The 21811-nt window shown below is 37.9% G+C and overlaps 1 protein-coding gene across 1 annotated transcript in view; it reads right to left on the minus strand.

The window, feature by feature from the left end:
• Nucleotides 1-21811, minus strand: part of plcb3 (phospholipase C, beta 3 (phosphatidylinositol-specific)) — a 46238-nt gene that overhangs the window by 16449 nt on the left and 7978 nt on the right. Inside the window, exons 2-18 of the mRNA XM_056744680.1 lie at nt 19311-19394; nt 8098-8166; nt 7866-8009; nt 7574-7653; nt 7184-7237; nt 6972-7044; nt 5368-5468; nt 4835-5001; nt 4530-4676; nt 4252-4409; nt 4042-4124; nt 3875-3959; nt 3109-3259; nt 2784-2885; nt 2569-2645; nt 2390-2486; nt 2190-2274 (exon numbers count right to left, since the gene is read on the minus strand). Of these exons, the coding sequence (XP_056600658.1) occupies nt 2190-2274; nt 2390-2486; nt 2569-2645; nt 2784-2885; nt 3109-3259; nt 3875-3959; nt 4042-4124; nt 4252-4409; nt 4530-4676; nt 4835-5001; nt 5368-5468; nt 6972-7044; nt 7184-7237; nt 7574-7653; nt 7866-8009; nt 8098-8166; nt 19311-19394 (1757 nt within the window). The remainder of the gene's footprint in view (nt 1-2189; nt 2275-2389; nt 2487-2568; nt 2646-2783; nt 2886-3108; nt 3260-3874; nt 3960-4041; nt 4125-4251; nt 4410-4529; nt 4677-4834; nt 5002-5367; nt 5469-6971; nt 7045-7183; nt 7238-7573; nt 7654-7865; nt 8010-8097; nt 8167-19310; nt 19395-21811) is intronic.

The following is a 21811-nucleotide window of genomic DNA, read 5'->3' on the forward strand; positions in this document are numbered from 1 at the left end:
ATTAAAAGAGTTACTACTAGATGTTGCAGTTGAGCCCATTTATAAAATTATCAACTCGTCAATCAATCTAGACCATGTACCAGGACCCTTTACGCTGGCCGTCATTAAGCCGCTTATCAGGAAACCAAACTTATATCCCAGTGAACTAGGAAGCTATAGACCTAATTCAATTCCTAAAATACTAGGAAAAGTAGTGTCCACTCAGTTGTGCTCATTCTTACAAAATTATGACATGCACGAAAAATTTTAATCAGACTTTAGACCGCATCACAGCACTGATCTGCACTTGTTAAAATGACAAACGACCTGCTTAGAGCATCAGATAAAGGCAACATCTCACTCCTAGTCCTGCTTGACCTTGTCCTCGAGTGCTGCGTTCTATACTGTTTACCATGAAATACTTTTAGATCGCTTACACAATTTTACTGGTATTCAGGAACAGGCACTACAATGGTTCAGATCTTACTTATCAGATAGATATCATTTGTTATAAATGGGGAATCGTCAAATCTAACGCAAGTAAATTATGGATTACCTCAGGGTTTGGTTTTAGGAACCTTGCTATACTCCATATACATGCTGCTCTTGGCAACATTATGAGAAAACATGGAATTAGTTATATATATATATATATATATCAGCTATACATCTCATCAAAAGCACATGATTCCTTCCAGCTTTCCAAATTGGCAGAGTGCATCCAAGATATAAAACAGTGTATGACTAGTCATTTTCTTTTAAATTCCAATAAAACAGAAATATTACTTATTGGACCAAAGACACGTAAGCAGTATATTTCTGTATATAACCTGCAAATCGAAGGCTGCACTGTAACTCCAACAAATACAGTTAAAGACCTAGGCGTACAGTACAACCTGTCATTTGGAAATCACATCTCAAATGTCACAATAACAGCCTGCTTCAACCATAGAAATGTTGCCTAATTACGAAATATTCTTGCTGACGCAGAAAAGCTTATTCATGCATTTGTGACCTCAAGACTTGACTATTGTAATGCACTACTTAGTGGTTGTCCTGCATCATCAATAAACAAACAGCAGCTAGTTCAGAATGCAGCTGCCAGAGTTCTCACCAGGTCCAGAAAATACGATCACATTACCCCAATTTCATCATCCCTTCACTGGCTACCCATTAAGTATCGTATTGACAAAGTTCTTTTCATTACTTATAAAGCCTTAAACGGTTTAGCCCCTACCAACATAACAGAGCTTCTATCACACAGAAACTACTTTAATTAGTCTTTTCTGCCTTCCTCGACCGCCTCGGGAAGCCTATCCTGAGGTAGAGAGAGATTATGCAGGCCCAGATAAACATCACATGCCCATCCCTAACTAGAGATTACGCCAGCTCCAGCTGGACATCCCGTGCCATCCTCCAGCGAGAGCCTGCGGACTGACAGACCATCCCCGCTCCAGTTTCAGGCAATTGCATCCCCAACCAAGAGCAAAGACAGACTTCTTGTCATATAAATGCTAAAAAAAAAAAATCACAACTAATAAGCTCTCCATTTTTTTTTTTTTTTTTCTCCATAAACATTTACTCAGTAACTTTTAATCAAAATCACTGAGTGCAGATGTGACATGTCAGAGGGGACCTGGCCCTCCCGGCTGAGACTGGTTTCTCCAGAGGTTTTTTTCTCCATTCATTTATCATTGGAGTTTGGGTCCCTCGCCACAGGGCCGTGTCGGCTTGCTCAGCGGGAGACTGCTTTTATTATATACTATTTATTAAAATGATCTTGCTTGCTCTATAAACACCATGCGCTGTGTTAATACCTTTTCTTGGTTTCTTATTTTCTCCTGTAAAGCTGCTTTGGAACAATGCACATTGTGAAAAGCGCTATATTAATAAAATTGAATTGAAGTTCATATTCGCTTTAAAGCAATACAACAGTAATATTTGTAAATGTATTTGGGAAAAGTTCTGAAATTAAAATTTGATGTGATAACCTCCAGACACATGACCAGTTGTCATGCTGTAAGTCTTTCACATTGCTGTTGGATGGCTTTATGTCACTCCTGGGGCTAGATTTCGTTGAAATTCAACAGAAAATTGACTGGATGGCCACAACACATCAAGAAATGCTGATTAATTACAAATTTAGAATCTTTGGATTTTTTTCCACGTGTGAATATACAGAGATGTCTAGAAAGTGCATGAAAGGATACTCTACAAAATCGCTGGGAAAGTTCTTCAAAGTTTCCATGCCTTTGGTCTCCACAAAAGAGGACATCTCAAAATACTTGTTTCTCTCTAAAAAGAGAAAGACAGATTTTTTATGGTTTAATAATCAATTTACATTGTGGGGAATGTATAGAAACCTAGAAACAAAGACACACACGCACAGTATTACAGCATTTTTACTCACTTCTTGCCACTTCAAACGATTTGAATTTGACTGGTTCTATGTAGTTGACCAATGTGGACATTTCCTCCGTAGCGTTCACCTCACTATATGCAGTACCCTGAAAGACAGGGACACTTTAATGCCTCATGAGAGAGAGAGAAAGGGAGAAAGAGTAAGAAATCAAGTATCGCAATGTTTACCTCATCAGTGTCTTTTTGGGGTTCTGGATCTGGACCCAGCTCCTCCTCCTCATCATCAGTTTCTCCATCCCCCCGATCTATCAAGTCATGAAACAATAATACAAACAGAAAGACGAAAATGAATACACCCCATAAACCGCCGTGCTGGTGCCTAATTTGACATCAGTCTTCACCATGATTGGCTGAGAACTGATGTTAACTAGGCACAAACCCACCAATCGATTTGCAAATATCAAGGTCTTTGGTCATCCTCCCTGCAAGCCTCTTGCCCCCATTAGACAGGTTCTGGCCCGCGTCCCCATCAGACAATGATAAATCTAAACACAAATCTGATTATGAATGGGTTTGAAATGAAATGGGCAATAACAAAAATGACACACAGACAGACACACACATATATAAATATATATAAAATTAATTTATATATCAAATAAAATGGGCAGTGACAGTAAGTAAACAACCTAAATTAGTTCAGCCAACAATTTTGGTAAGTAAAAGGCTAAACACAGATCTTTCAAGCTCTTTTTTATGGCCACGCACCATTTAAAGGTGAGGACTGACCACCCGTCCCATCTTTGCGTTTGATGCTCCCTCCTCCTTTTGAGTCCCTTTTGTGATGTTTCTTCTTGTTCTTGATGAGAATCTTCCCCTTCAGCTCATTAGGGGTTGGCAGTGGTTGCCCAGGAACCAGCTGCAAAAACAGCATTTAAAGTCTGCTAGTCTACACGCAAATATATGATTATGTAGTTTTCTAATTCGGTACGGTTCTCTTAAATACCTCAGATTGGTCAACCAAATACTTTATTTCTAGATTTATATAACGATTGCCAAGCCTCAGAGAAAGCAAGGCAAATTCAGTTACCATTATTTCAATAAAAGGGTTTGGAGAAAACCCCCCAAAATATAAATTCTTTCACCATTTAACCACCCTCGCATCATTCTAAACCTGTGTGACTTTATCTTTTGCGGAACACAAAAGAAGATATTTTGAAGAATGTTGTTACCTTAACAACAGTGCCTGCCCATTGATTGACCTCCATTGTTTTGAGACATGTACAGGTTTTGAATGGCAAGAAGGTGAGTAAATGAAAAATTTTGGGGGGTTAGGATAATTACCTTTGTTTGGTTGAACACAGAGAAAGATATTTGGAAGAATGCTTATAATTAAACAGTTATTGGCCATCATTGACTAACAAAGTAAAAATTGATTTGTAATATATTTTAAGAAGATAATTTGAAGAATGTAGGACATAAGCAAACAGTTCTGGGGCACTTTTGACTACCATTCTCATTATTCCTGACTCACCGGGTACTTATCCAGAGGGTCGATGAGCAAAGCATCCCCGAACATTGATCTGCAGTAATCGGCCATTTTCTCCTGCTGCCTTGATCTGAGACGACAGAGAAATAGAGATTGTGTGTGTGAATGAAGCTCACGCTCAGACTGAGATTAAACTCAAGCCGTGTACTTACGAGTCCACGTGATTCTCAAAGGAGAGAATAAGAGGGTACTGGGAAGTTTTGAACGCACTTTCAGCAATGGCATCAATGACTTCCTAAAACAAATTAAAATAAAATAAAAACATTTTAAACTCAGCAAACACACTTTTTGTGCGTAGGGTATACAAATGGTCCGGTTCCAGGGAAAAGTCTTTCTAAAACAAGGTTTAAGGTTTAAAACACCTTAAATGAAATTTCAGTTGTCATGGTGAACCCATGCGTGATGATTGGCTCTTCGTCAATTGGGCGGCCCTTCCAGCAATCCAGTTCGATACAGCGGCACCCTGTCAGCAACACCTGCCTGTACATCTCTACTGACGACAGACCCGTCAACTGACCCACTGTGAGAGAAAAACAGGCCGTTCTTAACCCGAAAATGATTCTGTCATTATTCATCCTCTCATCATGTGTGAGAAAACCACACAGATTTGAAAAGACATAAGGGAAAAAGATGACAGTACCCGTAAGGTAGGTGTTGTGTGAAGAGTTGATAAAATAGTGAGACAAGGGTTGATTCATGTCATCAATGATATCCAGTCTCTCAGGAGGAACCACAAAATTATCATCGCCACCAAGATACTTTATGAAAGCCATCATGGAGAACTGATCTGCACATGGACACAAACAAACTTCCATTATTATTATATCATAAACATAAAAAAAATATATATAAAATCACTTTGTTCAGTTTCACACATTAAATAGCTATGTGATCTTGTGAAGGCAATACGTCAAACAGTAGTTTGTGTGTGTTATTTATTTGTACCTCTCTCAAGCTGGCTGATGTTGGTCTCATATTTCTCCAAGACCTGACGGACCTGTTCACGCTTGAGCGGAGGGTAAAGAACCTCATTTAATCGTGAATCTCTCTGCTTGTTGTTTATAAAGCCCGTTAACTGATCCAAAGACAAGAAGGGCTTCCCTTTAGAACCACTGCAGAAAAACACAGTAAAACAGAAACTCAATTTTATTATCTTGAAGATATCTACATCTATACATAATTAGGTATTCATTTACCATTAATTTAAATTATCTAATAATAATATATAATGTTTATTAATGTTTATATTTTACTTAAATATATGCGTATGTCTTTTTACCAAAAAAATTATTCAAAGTTAAATATGCACAGTACACAGACATAATATGTAAACACAAAATTGTATTCTGGTTGCATTAATTGCAAACCACCAAGAATTTTCTCAAAATATCATATTTTTGGTAAAACAGAAACTTAATTTTATTATCTTAATGCTGGAACCATATATTTTAAATTGCTTGAGGCATTGGTTTTCTTACAGCTCTACAAAGATGCGCTCCACGTCTGGTCTGGTACTCAGTTTGTCGAGAAATTTCTGAAACACTTCCCAGGTGAAGTTATCTGGCTTTAAACTCTCCACCTTAAGAATTAAATGAAATGTCAATTATATTCATTTAAGTCAACACCTGCCAGGTGAATAAAAAGTGAAAAGAAATGCAGACTAGATACATTATTAAAAGTTTCCAACATTTAGTATCCTTTATTCAAGACCTTATACCAATAAGAAATCATTTTGATTGTATTTATACTAATTGGAAATTTTATGAATAGAACTAAAATACACCAAGAAAATTATCATTACATTTTGAATGTTTTTTTATTCAGACGGGACAAAATAATTTTATAAAAATATAAAGTTTTATATGATACACAATACACTAAACGTCAAGTATATTTCTATAGCGTTTCTTACAATTAAGGATTGTAGCAAAGATGCTTTACATACATACAGATAGTAGTAACACAAAAATGCTATTATAAAAACAGATTATTATTATTTCTCAACAATTGTCTTTGATTTGAATTGGGCTGTTCTATTCGTAGTGTTAGTCAGTGCTGCGTTTTTTTGTGAGATATATATTTGTAGTACAAACTGTAAAAACTATTCCCTGTGAGATTGTACTTAGTTTATATGTAGAAAGATGGCTGAATTGATGACAAATACATCAAATTTAAATCATCATGGGCCAGTTGTTAATTTTTTTTACTAGATCAGAATAATCAGGATTTGGAAATCCCAGCCTTTGCTATCTTGGAAAAATATGTCTGTGTGTGTATTACATGAGACAAATATTGCATTTTTGACCAGTTTTAAAGTTTTGTAAAAAAAAAATGTTAGTTTCTTAAAATCCACCCTTTTGCTCAGAATAATCCCAACCCGAAATCCAATCAGATTACTTTTGAAGGACTGGCCCCTGGGTACTGTCTGTCTATCCACAATCATGCATTTCTCTCAGTAATCAGCAGATGGCAGTGTAATACAGTTCATAGGTTTAAGCAGAGACACAATTTCAGAGTACTGATCTGAGAACAGCCTCTATATGTCCAAACTCGAAACTGAACCATAAAAGGAGAAGGTGACTATTAAAGATCAATATAAAGTTCCAAAGAAAAGAAAATGAAGAAAAAACAACACGCTGCATGTGAGAGAAAACAAGACTTTCTCATGAAGAGAAAAATGCTTTATGAAGTTTGGGTTACTTGGAGAACAATTTATTTTTATAAAAAATAAAAAGAGAGGTCCAAGCTCACACACTCAAATCCATTCAGGAGACAGTTTGGTTTTAGTTGAGAGTAAAGTATTAACCAAAAACATGATTTTCTACTCCTGATGATGTTTAAGAGACATTCTTATTCTAAACAGCTGATTGGACAAAAACCTGTGCAGCGCAAAATGTGTCGTAGATATTTTTCCAGTTTTTTCCCGGAGGGCGAGGATTATACATTTCAAATACATACAGGAAATCTGCTAGTTTGGTGGATTTATTAATCATCATTTAGATGGCTTTAAAGCTAAAAACAATCCAATTTTAAATAGGGCTTTTATGTGTAATAATGTGTTGACAGGTGCACAAATTATTACCCTGGTACTGACAAGACCGCAGTTTTCCAGCGCCATCTCCACACGCTTCCTATCTGAGAACATCTTCAGGATACTGACAGAAGTGAAAGAGAAATAAAACAATGAGAAGTGAAAACAATGAGTAAAGAAAGAAGAAGTGGCACATCAGCAATGAAACCCTCAAGATGTGGAAACAAAACTGTGTTTTAGTAAAACAGCTCAAGTCTACTTACTTCTTAACTGGGATTTTTCCATCCTGGTTTACCTGTAGCTTCAGCTTTGTGTAACTGTAAAAATATAAAGGACAGTAAGAGATTTGCACGGATTAGAGTAATTTGTAATAACAGTATCAGCACATACAGTGGGATGTAAAAGTATTTAAAAGATAAGTTTTGTCTTTATTTACATTAATCACAGTTCTGTGTTGGTCATTAAAGCACGTGAACAGAGCTACACAACATTTATTTGAAAGTATCTGATAGTTTTATAGGAGCATTTTTTATCTTTAATAGATTCAGACATACACATACATCTACAGATTGTGTAGCTCTTGTTCGACAAGTTCTTTGTGTTGTTTCTCAGCTATGAACCCCCTGAACTGAAACTCAACGTGAATTACTCACGCTTTGAATAAGAAGGTGTTGCGGGAGTAATTCTGTGACAATATGTTTGTGGCAAGCTTGAACAGCTCATCTGCCCACACCTGCAAAAACACATTTGTCAACTTGCATACATTAATGTGTTTATTATGAAAAAGCGACAAACCTTTACATAAAATAACTTTGTGTGTCAATTCTTAAAAAAAATATAACCAAAATATATAAAAACATGTTTATTTCATTCAGTGAACACATAAAAAGAGAGAGAGAGAGCACAGACGTGGTATCTAGGTGACCCGGTGGTCGTCGTGGTTACCTTGGCTTGGTCATCCTGCACAGCTTGGAAATTGTGGAAGGAGATATTGACCAGGTCGTTGCCATGGACAATGGTCAGATACCTTAGGTTTTCACCTTTGCCTTCTACATTATGAGTTTTCAATTGTTCACAAACTCGCTGGTCCTAAAAACATTACAACCCATGCACATTATCCTCATGTATAAACAACCTTCATAGTAAATCTCTTAAACGCATCATTAAACACAAGTACCTTTGGAATCTTGGCATATTTTCCTGTCCTGGTGTCCCTGATATGACTGATGTCCAGGACTTCCGCTTCCTGTTGAAGAGAGACCGATTCGTGAGTATTGCTATATGCAAAACATTACAAATATTTCTTCGAATATGATTTTTGCATTCTTTCAAATAAAGAAAAAGTACGTCGTTGCATTTTGACATATTGTAAAGCGAGAGAGTGGTGCTTGCCCGTGAAACCCGTTGCTAAGGTGTTGGTAAGGTGTTCTGATCTGTGTTGCTGATCTTGTGGTTGCTAGGGTTCTATGCATGGTTTCTATAGGCCTACTGGCCCAAGACAAAAAAGCCTGCTACACCCAACCCCTACATTCATGCATTTGGCAGATACTTTAATCAAAAGTGATTTACAGTGCATTCAATCTATACATTTTTTATCAGCATGTGTGTCCCCTGGGACACACATACCTCATACAAAACCCCTCACCCATAACCTCTACAAACCAAGCTACAGAAACCTCCATCCAACAATATTACGGTTCATAGATTCGGTTCGGGTTCCTCTGTCAAGGTAGGTGCTTTCTTCATCTGGCAGCATGAAAGGAATTGTCCGACTGCTTGTAAAAGTAACAGCCAACTCTGAGCGATGGTTATGATGAGAACACAACCGAAAGACAAAGCGTATTTCCATTGAAGGAAAAATGTCATTTAGTTCCATTTCCTCAATAAATCATTCCAGCAAATGTGACCGATGTGAGGACTGTCAGTAAGTCACTAAAAGCAGGATGTATTCTCGCTGTGTCCTCACTTAAAAGCAATCTGGATTAAAATAACACTAAGCAGAGGTCCAGCGAGTCTCTGACAGACACACACCACCATTGAAGAAGTTAAGTACCCCTAAGCCGAAGGGGAACTCTAAGTTTAATTTTTATGACAGATTCACTCAGCATTTGACCAACTAAGATAAAGCCCCAAGATGAATGTCTTTCTGCATTTCTCAGTTCTGGTGCTCCATGCCTTCTCGAGGAGAACCGAACGTGATTTTAATCCTGTAAAGAGAGAAACTCAGTACATGAGCTGGCATAGTGGGTAGAGAAATGTGATCGCAAACTTTCACAATAAACAAAGCAGATATGGACTGTAAATACTTGCTCGGTGGCTGGGGACCCCTCCCCGTTCTTTATCATCTTTTGCTTTCCTGTACTGTTACTCTCTCCCCCGCCACAGCGAGCAAGAATCTAGATGAAGCTGCAGAGTTGAACGTTCCCTAGAATGTGCGCGGGGGTCATGGCTTACTGGTCGAAGTCTGCTAGGGACTGGTTCCAGTCCAAACAGGCCCAGATACAAACTCCTCGGTATCTTCCCCCAGAGATATTTATTAATCATGCAATAGTCGTTTTGTTTTATGCAAGTTTTGCTGTGTTTATCTTCCAAAGCAAACAAAACAAACACACAACTACGTCACACGATGACGAGGGATGTGATAATGAATAATAATATAATTAACGTAAGGAGGATCTATATAGAGTGTATATGCCCAATCATATACTAAGGAACATCAGGGAATCAAAGTTACTCTGACTTTAATAATTTAACAACATTAGCTAACACGAACAATGTTTACAGCACTATTAACATTTTATTATGTTTCTTAAAACTTGTATATGTTAACGATGCAGAAATGAACTAACATGAGCAAATGATGAACAAGTCAATTAGCTTTAACTAACATTAACAAAGATAATGCTGTAAGAAGAATATATTGCTCATTGTTAGTTCATGTTAGCTAATGCATTAACTTGTGTCAATGAATGAAACCGAATTGCAAACCTTAACAAATTTTCAACCTTTCTTGTGCACACACCTTCAACTCTCATGTGAAGTGAAAATTATTTTAGAACACGAATTGAAAGAAATAGGAAACAGGGGTGTGATGAGAGAGAAAACCGGTCAACCTTGTTTCAGATCATCTTTCGCTTCTCTGGATGGGAGTAATCGAAAAAAAAACAATTTCTGAATGCAAACATACCAAAACAAAAAACCATACCGTTCACATTCACTAAACACTGTGCTAGTATCATTGATGTGAACACTGATGTATATCCCATGCAACGATTACATACATCTACATTTACTACAGTATAACAGTGACACACCAACGGTATCATCAGGTTGCATTCAACTAACCGCTACATGCTTAGACTTGTGAAATATCTTTTTGAAACTGAGCAAGACTGTTAGCACAAGGGTGTATGCCAGTCTGTGGCCACTGTTCCTAGCATACATACATTACCCTCATTCCTGGCAGACGAAGACTGTTGACACGGAGTTTAATATCATCATAGTATGTGGCATAATGTCATTTGTAAAGGTCTGTGAATGAAACTAAATACACCAATATAACCTATACACAAAATACTTAGAGACCCAAGTGTGTCTGGCATTGTGAATAGTGTCTTTAGTCCAAATCAAACATCCTGCTCTCTATTCATCATCCAGAACTCCCAAAGACATAGAACTAACACTTGATTCACTCACTCTGTAATGGATTAAGGTATTTAGATTATAGCTGCCTTGCTTTCTTTTAAGGGGATAGTTCACCCAAAATAAAAATTCTGTCATAATTAACTCACCTTCCAGTATTTCCAAATCTGTATAAATGTCCTTGTTGTGATGAACACAGAGAAATTTGGAAGAATGCTTGTAACCAAACAGATCGTGGACCTCATTGAATACCATTGTAGGAAAAAAATGTTTATCATTTTTGTTCTGTTGAACACAAAAGAAAATATTTTGAATAATGTAGGACAGCAAACAGTTCTTGGCCAATTTTGACTACCATTGTCATTTTCACTATGGCACTCAATGGGCTCCAAGAACTTTGATTACAAGCATTCATCCAAATATCTTTGTTTGTGTGCAAACAAACAAAGAAATGTAAACTGGTTTGGAACCACTAGAGCGTGGGTAGTTCATGAAAGAATTTTCATGTTTGGGTGAACTATTCCTTTAACGGCACTGACATTGTCCCTGTCTGTTTTTATTAGTAAAGCAACAGGTGACAATATTGAAATATGAACCGCACACCCTCAAGCGATCAAAACCAATAGGCTAAGTATCTGGACAAAACAAAGTTAATTGCGTTTATTCTTCTTCTTTGGCAGTGATGTGTGTAAAAAAATAGAAGTGAACAACCACTGTTGGTTTTGAGAACACAACTTTTCCGAATATTGACATAAATTGAGAGGACAGCTTGAAATAGGTGAGTTTGGCGAGAAAGGACAGGTGAAAAACAGAAAGAGAGAAGGCAAGCAGGAATCTCCAGGGTACAGTCATTCAACGTATTACAAAGCAATTCAGCACAACACAACACAACACAACACAATAGTGACCGAGGCACCACACCCTGGCCTATAGTTTACTGTCTGTTCTTGTCTGTGTGTGAGAAAGATAAAGAGGGTTCTTTCCACAGGGTAAATGACATAATCATAACTGACTCTGAGAATTAAAAAGAGAGTGACTACACAGATCCCTATGCATGATAAATGCACATGTCCCCTGCCAGATACTGCCACTTAAACTTTACTGCTGCAAAAGCCTTAGGGGCCGTTTTCTCCCCCTGCACCCAAGAGACGACTGACTTTCTTTTTTCTTACGGAATAGTAACCTTACTTACGGCAGATAGTCTTCAATGTGAAAGAGGTTGCGATAAATGAATATAAACTAATGCACATTAGAGAATTGTGTACACCATTGTATTCATACAGCATATCTGTGAACACATCATGCTGCAAGTTCACATATTTTTGAATACTTTAACATTATCATTTTGTTACCTTGTCAAGCACAGTCCCTCCAGACGCCTCCCTCTTTATTGTTCTCTCTCTCTTTTCCTTACTTCTATGAAGATAATCGAATAGATCTGGGTCAAGAGTTTGTGATTCTTGTCATTCCATTGCCACACAAGGGTGAAAACACTCTTTCAGCTGGGCAGTCGTGTAAATGTAATTTTTATACAGAGTGAAGGAGACGATAGAGACATAAAAATGTAAATTACTAGTAGAAGACCTGAAAACACAGAGTGTGTGAGGTTTGTGTCCAGGTCCGTCCATCAATGGAAATTAGATGTCAGCAATATAAGGCAATTATGCGAGGAAGATAGAAAAACAAGGACACAAAAGAAAAGGAAACTTTTACATTATCAATTCAGACAACACACTTCCTGTCTCTGTGGTTAAATGTGTGTGTCAATTTCAGAGGATATCGTTTCAGTGGCCTCAAACTGCATTTACTGTAAGGCCCTTGTGAAATTTAATTCATATTAATGCATTACAAAATCAATTCGAACGCCAAGCATAATAAACCACATAAAGTTGCTTGTAAAAGCAGCAATCGGTTATGGGTTATAAAATAATAAACATAAAAAAAACATTGTCCAAATCTGTCACCTTTACCATGATTTGCAACGATAAGATTAATGATAAATTGAACTAACCAAACCACAAACTACATTATGGTAAATATATAAAGCTGCAAACTTATGTTTCAAAAAGAGGTAAAAGTAGGCAAAAAGGAACGGATTACAAATATAAAATAGCTTTAAAACTTAAAAATAATGAAATGTGCATCTAAAAATGTGTTCAGCAGGAGTTTGATCTACAGCGACTCACAAACAAGGAACAACCAGACTGCTACAACAGCTAGTATCTGTAATATCACACTGCCAAGTTCCTGAAGTAAGACAGAAGAGTAAAGATAAAGCAGGAGGAATGCTTAGAGTAGATAAAGAGGACAGGTTTTTGTACAGAAAGTACGAGGACACTTTTCTGAGGTTTAAACTTAGTGGAACATGCCCATATTTAACATGACAAACTATATATGCATCCGTCTATATTTTGGTATAAAACCTGAGTGAACTTGAGTAGTAGAACAAACTTACATCTACTAAAATGACATTGAAATGTCTGAAATAAAAGTAAAGATAGTTCTGAGAAAAGGTCTTTAATTTGTTCGTAAACAAATGCCTCTCATCTAACATTCATGCATTTGGAAGCGTTTCCAAATATGTTTTAAGGTCACTGTATCAGTTATTCTTTAGGCTATGTTACACTTTAACGAAATAAGTTAATAACCAGAAGTTTTGACCAACTATAGCTGCTTTCTTTATGAATGAACTATGTTTTAGTAATAAACACAGACTGGAAGCCACTGAACTCAGATTAATGCATAACGAAATGGAGAGATTAGAGTCGGTACGAACCGAACAAGGTCGAACAGCCCTGAGGAGCTCTGACATATCTGTCCTCCATTATCTCTCATACTCTCTCACTGTCCGTGCGGTTATGTGGGTTGGTTTCGTTAATGGCCTTTGTTTTATTCTGAGGCATTTTGAAAACTTGCTCTCATCTTTTCTCAGTCCACAGGCTTTGTTAATGCTGCGTCTCTGGGTGGTTTAAAACCGCAACTCTGGAAAGGTACGACACACAAATGCCTACTTGTCTTTCCACATCCACGTTTTTATCTTTTGAGTTATTACGTGCCTTCTCCCACTCTTCCAAACAAAACTTTTCAAAACATTTTCTGAAAACAATTCAAGAGTTGCTTTGACAGGATAATTCACCCAAAAAAAGAAAATTCTGACATCATTTACTCACCCTCTTGTCATTTCAAACCTGTGTGACTTTTTAAAGAATGTTGGCACCATTGACTTTCATTGGTTTCATGTTCATAGGAGTGAATTGGTTCCGCCATTATTGGGTTACCAACATTGTCATATTTGGTCATCACTAATGTCCCAGTGTGAACTTTCGAGAATGGTTGATGAAACCATAAAGTGGTACCTAAATATAGTTGGGGTCCCTTCTTCAGTGCAACAACTCGCCAGCAATTTCAGAAGTGAAGGTTAAGAAATGTCACTGATGGAATTCCTGCATTATGGGCATCATCTGTGACCCTGAATCACAAAACCAGTCTTAAGTAGAACAGGAACATTTTTAGTAAAAGACAAAAATACATCGTATGGATCAAAATTATTGATTTTTCTTTTATGCCAAAAAATCACTTAGATATTAAGTAAAGATCATGTTCCATGAAGATATTTTGTGAATTTCCTACCCTTAATATATAAAAACATTATTTTTGTGAGTGGACTGCTTGCTACAGTGCCTCTGATTAACAACTTCAAGGCAATTTTCTCAATATTTCGATTTTTTTGCACCCACAGATTCCAGAGTTTTAAATGGCTGTATCTCCGCCAGATATTGGCCTAGAAAGCTTGTTTACTCAATTTTCAGGTGATGTAAAAATCGTACTTTTGGAAAATTGACCCAAAGAAGGGTTTGTCGTCCAGGGTCACATCTGTGATAAATTGAATAATAATCTTTTTTAGTCCCATCAAGTTACAGCATGTCTATTATGATGAGACAGGTAATTGTGTGATGTGTAGGTGTGAGAGGTTTGTATTTTCTGTCTTCGAGGAGAGTTCTGTTGATTTTGCAGCTAATATGATAAAAATAAATAAACACTAACCCTTTCTACAAGTAGTGGTCTAGCTTTTGTTGAAACCAGTAAATTTGTATTGGAATCTAATGTATTATGGCTCCTGTATGACATATCGCTTGTTGCTTCCTAACTCTTTGTAAGTCGATTTGGATAAAAGCGTCTGCTAAATGACTAAATGTAAATGTAAGTAAAGAAAACAATCCTGCTGACTCCAAAATTTGGAACACTGATCGCTATCTACTGCAACAGCAACTGTAGGGAGCTGTATAATCTAACACAACCCTTACAACATTAACCATGTTATTTTTTGTGGTAGAAGTGTTGTAACCATTGTTTTTTGGTATACTGATTACCATTGTTTTACTTCAGCAACCATGTTTTTTGTTTGTTTGTTTTATTTTAACTGTAGTAAAACCATGCAAAAAGTGTCTTATTGTTCTGTATATTTTTACCTTTAAACAGATATTTTACAGATAGTTTAATAATTTTATTTAATAATATACTGATTGTATTTTTTCAAAAATAAAAGATCTCCTAAAATGCATATTCTAGGAGGAAGACAACAATGATATCCAAACAGCACACCTATTCCTATCAAGTTGCATAGCGTGAAATAGAATTCATGTTCATAACATAAAACAGTGCTGGTTATACACCGCTAATGTAGCACAAATTTGAACACACATCTAGTCTCAAGTATGCTCATCCATACCTTACCTTACCAAATTCAGTATTAAGACTGATAACGAATGGAGAGCATCAAGGGGACAAATGTGATAAAAGACATTTGCTGAAGGGGAGAGAGATTCTGTCGAAGGGCACGCTATTGGTCCAGGGCACAGGGCAAGTTATGCTACCCTCACAGTATGAACGATTTCCTGTACGCTTTCCCACGCTTGCAGAAAGTGAGAGGGGGAAAGCCATAAGAAGTGAAAGGAACGAGACGAAGAGAGATATTACAGAGAGAGACAGAAAGGAAGTGTCATCTCTCCATTTACATTAACGGATGAGTTGACGCCTTTCAGTTCCTGGCTGATGACAGCCAGCTGTCCGTGACAGAACATGAGGGAGCTAAAGGAGACCAAGAAATGCACAGGAGAAGAATCATGAAAGAGAGTGAGCTATAGGAGAAGACGGCCGAAGAGTGAAAGCAGACATGTGGAGAGGGTGAGAGAAGACTCACCAGAGAAAATGAGTCTGTGGTCTATGTAAACCAGAGCAGAGAGGCTAATGCAGTCTCAGTGCCCCATCATTAACCATTAGCCCCAGTGCAGATGGAGACCTCATCCTGCATTATCACCAACCAATTGTGCTAATTGGGGAATGGCAAATGCGATAGCGTCGCTATCCCTCTCATCACACGCCGCAATCTGTCATTAGAGGCAACAAAACCAATGCACACAATCCCACATCATTTAGCGAAGCGCAAATTTACTAAAACCCAATCAGATGGAGCTTTTTAATGTCAGTGCTCATCTATTATTGATTCCTCATAATGGCTTTGGTTTATGGTAAGAGTACTTTCTTTTGGCGATTTGGGTAAAGTCATTTATTCAGAATGTCATCGCTACTCTAGCACGAATTGTCTTTATCCGTTATGATTGCATGCTGATAAAACCACCTCACTTTCTCCGTAATCCTTCTGTTATTATGTTAAAATGGCTCTCCACTCAAATCATACAGGGGATATTGGAAACTTCAGCTTTTCATTTGTTCATGCTACATTTTGAAACACCCAATAAAAAGAGAAAAATGCTTGAAAATCTTTCTGTCGCCATCTTCAGGAATCGGCTAAAACACATCTCTTCCTCCAACACCTGACCCATTAACACAGACTTCTATTTCTTTTCTACTTTTTATTTCCTTATAACATTTACATTTACGCATTAGGCAGATGCTTTTATCCAAAATGACTTACATTGCAGAAACCTTTACATATATACTTAGGTATGTGCAATCCACGGGGATGGAACCCACAACCTTGCGTTGTTAGCGCAATGCTCTTAACACTGAGCTACAGGATTTTTTTTAAATAAAAAATTGTTGGTACTTTGTATACTGCGATAGGCTTACTGATATCAGTGTTATTGTGTTCATAAATTGCTGTCCTTGTGTTGTTCTAATTGCTTCTGTTGTTCACCTCATTTGTAAGTCTCTTTGGATAAGCGTCTGCTAAATAACTAAATGTAAATAATACATTTACAGTAGAGTGCTGCTGAACTAGTTGTTGTTATAAAATGATTTAAGTGTCAGACCGCAAAAATGTAGCAAGAATATACAATTAATTAATTGTCAGATTGCAAAAATGTAGCAAGAACACAACCAAGGCAATAGTGACTCAATTCGCACAAACATTCAGCCCAAAATCCTGGGTTGTTTCAAACCATGGATTACTGGATAAAACTTTGACCCAACCATAGGTTAAAACTAACCCAGCATTTTTAGAGCGTATACATTAATATGTCTAATAGACATTATTCGAACGCTTATGCATCTTCATGCCACTGGAGTATATGGGTTTAGATCTAGTGTCTAGAAAATGTAAACATTTGATTGGCCTTGCATCTTAAAATACATGGTGTTACAATAAACTTGCTTTCTTGCAAACAGGAATTCCGCCTTGCTAGCGCAGGTTCGTGAAGATTACACAACATGCCTCATGTGTAACGGAAGACTTGCATTTCAACAAGCTTTCGCACAAGCACACAAAATGCCAACTTGTAGTCTATAAGGAAGCAGTCCAGACACACGTTCAGACAGACAAAGTTATTTCATACTTTCTTTCCTGCGAAATTACTTTGCCCTTAGGGAAATTAAAGTGCCTCAAGTGTACCACACATCTCAGTGAAGCAGTCGATAAGCTTTGTTTCTGTCCGATATAACTTTTCTCACTGTGCAGAAGATATCTTACCTATGTGGCTTGCTCTAAAAAAACTTTTGATCCCATAACAGAAGAATTGCTATTAATTTCTCCATCAGTATGGCTGAAGGCTGCATGTGGGATCTAGTAACCAGATACTAGATTTGCCTTGAAAATAGGACACGCATACCGATACACCCACAGACGCTGTATACAGTATAACAGGGGGGCATTGTGAGAAACACACATGCAAACCTGCCCTGTCCATTAAGTAGGCAGCAGAGTTAGAATAGAGTTAGTTCTGACAGTAGATCAATGGTGTTTTCCTCAACGCTAAACCTGTTTTACCACAGCGTTTGTGTGAGTGTGTTCCTGCAAATTTCAAAGTTTTATCGGTTTTTATGCCAGAGGAAAAAGTGATAAAGTTCGTCCATGACAAACGCCCTTGTAAACATAATACAACATGACAATAACCAAAATTTTATGCAGATCATGCCTTCTAGAAAGACTTAAAATCTGCCAAATTCACACCCAAATTAACTCTAAAAAAACATGGAAGTGTGGCTGACTTTAAACAATCTTTTAATACTTAGAAGGAGAAATAAAGGCGTGTTTGATATATAAATGTGCGAGTAAGTTACTGAAGAGACGAGATGAGATGGCCTCTTTACTATTAAACGGAGAGGATGGGCTCCCTAGGGCCATTACTGCCTATGCCAAACAAGGTTACAGCATTTCCTGCGGCAAAGGCTGGCCTAGTGTCCTAATACTGTATTGCAACACACTCTCGCACACATGCAGCCAACTTCTTTGTCGTCTCAAATATGCCAGTGAAAAGAAATTACTCCCGGCTTCTCACTGTCTGTTGTTTATGAAGTAAATGCACATGCTCCCTTAACGCATGCAGTATTCTCCAAATAAAGCGCATGGCTTGTAAATAATTTGTCTTGGCAAATGGCGTGAATTTACTGCTATGTTTAAGCGAGACTGACAGACACGCAAATACGCGTGTCCCCGGACCGCGGAAAGTCCCTTTTCTAAATTTGATGGAACCAGCTTGAGTCCTTCATACCACACATGCAACACCGATCATAAGAAGAGAGATGAAAGTGAACGTCGTATCTGAACGCTTAATAGAATGAGAGAATGGCTGCATGCCTTGATTGAATTTCACGGGCTAAAATTTGATTTGATTCATAGGCGCTCACATGATAAGCAAGTGGCCCTCATTGAACGGGAGGGCGGCAGGGGGACAGGAAGCAGGAGCGAATGACAATAGATGTTAAAGAAATGGCAGGGCGGCTAAATACATTTGTGCATTTGTACTGATGAAAACCCCTGTAGCATAAAATGTGAACAATCGTTGGGGGTAAAGAGCGAGGCTGACAGGGGAATTTTGATCCAATTGTTAAGGTGTTCTGAGTGGTTAGCACATTGCTATGAGGTTGATACATAAAAATAAAGGTGCTTAAAAGGTTCTTCACAGTGATGATATAAGAAGAGCAATTTTTGGTTTCACAAACAACCATTCAGCCAAAGGGTTTTTTAAAGAACCATCTCTTTCTTACCTTTTTTCGCCACAAAGAGCCTTTTGTGAAACAAAAATCAGATATTAAAGCTTTTAATTTTTAAATGTAGGGTGTTCTGGGTGGCCAAGTCAAAAAGTGGATGAAGTCTGTCTTTTAAAGTCCAACTAATCAAGGACATGAAGGCATCCGAAACATCATGCAAGTTTCATACAAAAAGACACAAGTGACCATACCTGACTTTATTAAACACTGGTTGTTCAATTTTATGTACACATTATAAGTACTGAATTTGCAAGCAATGGCTGTTAATAAAGGAGACATGTAAAAAGAGGAAGCACTGACCATTTTGGTCCCTTCGGACCAGTACAGGAAGAATCCATCGGGGTCCACTTTAAGGGTCACAAGGGTGAGTGAGGTACTGCTATCCTAAACACATAAACAAATTTAAAAAAGTGTCAGTGTGCATTCAAGTAATCCATACACTTTAACAAACAATATCTGTGCAACATTTCTGTGGAGAATGTTTTGAAAACAAGATCCTTCTATAAATGATTTGCATAAAATTTCCCTACATCTGCGACATGAAACAGCTCTAATGAAGCTTAACCTCTGCGAAACAATGACTTTTTAGAACCTTTACTACATAATTCAGCTCATTTAGTTGACTTAACCTGAAACCATGGCAACATGATGACATCAGAAGCCGACACCACTGGACATGTTATGTTAGTGATTATTGTACAGTAGTACATACATCAATCCAAGAATAAGCAGATTGGAAGTCAAAACGCTGACATAAGGACATGAAAGCAAGTCAGATAAATGATATTTGTTTGGAATGGGTGGATGGTCCTGGGGGATACTGGGATTTAGAAATGAATGTAATGAGTGAAACCAAAACCTCAAGACCCAGAGAGATAGAGAGACAGAGATAATATCGCATATCAGAAAAGCCACAGAACAAGGCTTTCTAAAACATTTAATGGCTGTATATTATAAGAATCATCAATTGCAGCGAACCATAATATTTGTACAGTATGACTATTATGTGCAGAGTAGGTACTTTGCATGCGTGCATGTTGTAGGGATGAAAAAACAGGATGGCTTGCTGCATGTGCCAAAAAATTCTGTTTATAACAAGATTATATTCTGTTGAAGGCTGTACACCACAAAAACGGCAACTGACCACTGACCAACCATTAAAATGTAAGCACAAAATTTAAATGAAAATGTCAAATCTAAATTATAGAGAAGGTACAAGACACCATGGACACCCGTTTCAAACCTGTGGCACACCTAAGAGCAAAAAAGACAATAAGCTTTTATTTCTATTTAAATGTCTTTGTTCTAGATCTTTAAAGTACACAAATCACTAGACACTAATTCAAATTCACTTGCCTAACACTTAATCTGATCTGTTTAGACAACCGGTTAAGAGCTAATCTCATACGTAGGTTTAGAGAGGATAAAGTGAAATGCGGCTGCTAGTCTATAGACACAGTCTTGTGGAGTGTTTGCAAATGATTAAAATAATCTGCACGCACAGATTTACTTTACAACTTCTCTGTAAAATCTCCACCCAGTGTCAGGAGGTATATACACAGGCACACCGGTTCACGGTAACTGTCGCGGTTGTCATGAAACGCAATCATATCATTTGCATTCTGACTGCTTTTCATGTTTGCCTAAACAAAACAGTGTTGCAAGACGAATGCTAAACAAACTTTATTTAAAAACACACGCACTGAAAACATTTTTGTGCCACAGTGGCTTCAGGTGCGCATATATAATATAAAATTAAAAGGAGGAAAAGATAAAGGCAGAGCGAGAGAGGTGGGGGAAAAGGTAACAGAATAGATATAGACCACTTTGCAAGATGTAAACTCTGGTCCAGAAGCACATCTGTTCTCATTTTTACAACTTTTTAAATCTTACAAAATTACAACTTAAAGATCCGGTGTCATGCTATGTCATGCATTCTGACTTCTTTACACGGTTTAACGCGCTGGCTTCTCATGCTTAAGATGGTCCATCCATCCATTTTCTACCGCTTATCCGAACTACCTCGGGTCACGGGGAGCCTGCGCCTATCTCAGGAGTTATCGGGCATCAAGGCAGGATACACCCTGGATGGAGTACCAACCCATCGCAGGGCACACACACTCACTCATTCACTCACGCACTCACACCCTACGGACAATTTTTCCAGAGATGCCAATCAACCTACCATGCATGTCTTTGGACCAGGGGAGGAAACCGGAGTACCCGGAGGAAACCCCCGAGGCACGGGGAGAACATGCAAACTCCACACACACAAGTCGGAAGCGGGAATCGAGCCCCCAACCCTGGAGGTGTGAGGCGAACGTGCTAACCACTAAGCCACCGTGCCCCCCCCCGCTTAAGATGGTCAACTTTTTAAAAACAAGTTGGACGTATGACATAGTATTTCTGTACCTGATACACTCCCCCAGCACTCCAACTTGTTTCGGAAAGTTTTTTATAATTCTGGATCCTTGTGTCGTCACAGGGATCCTATTCCTTTTATTAGCCATTCTCCGAGAAAAGCAAGGCAAAAGAAAAAGCCCTGCCATGAGCCAACCGACGAGCGAGACCCGCTTACCATCAAGGTTATCTGTGCTACATCAAGATGGGTCAGTTTGTTCACGGCACTTCAGTGACGGATGTTGTATGGATATAACACTGGATTTGGAGATCATTAGAAACTGATAGATGGTGCGGACCCGGTGCTAAAAGATGCCCGACATGAACAGCAAACTAAGTCATACATCTGATTTTTAAAGCCAATCTGCGTTCAAGTGCATAATGTACAAAACACGAAGGGA

Source organism: Triplophysa dalaica, chromosome 1 (assembly GCF_015846415.1).
Source record: "Triplophysa dalaica isolate WHDGS20190420 chromosome 1, ASM1584641v1, whole genome shotgun sequence".
Classification (NCBI taxonomy): domain Eukaryota; kingdom Metazoa; phylum Chordata; class Actinopteri; order Cypriniformes; family Nemacheilidae; genus Triplophysa; species Triplophysa dalaica.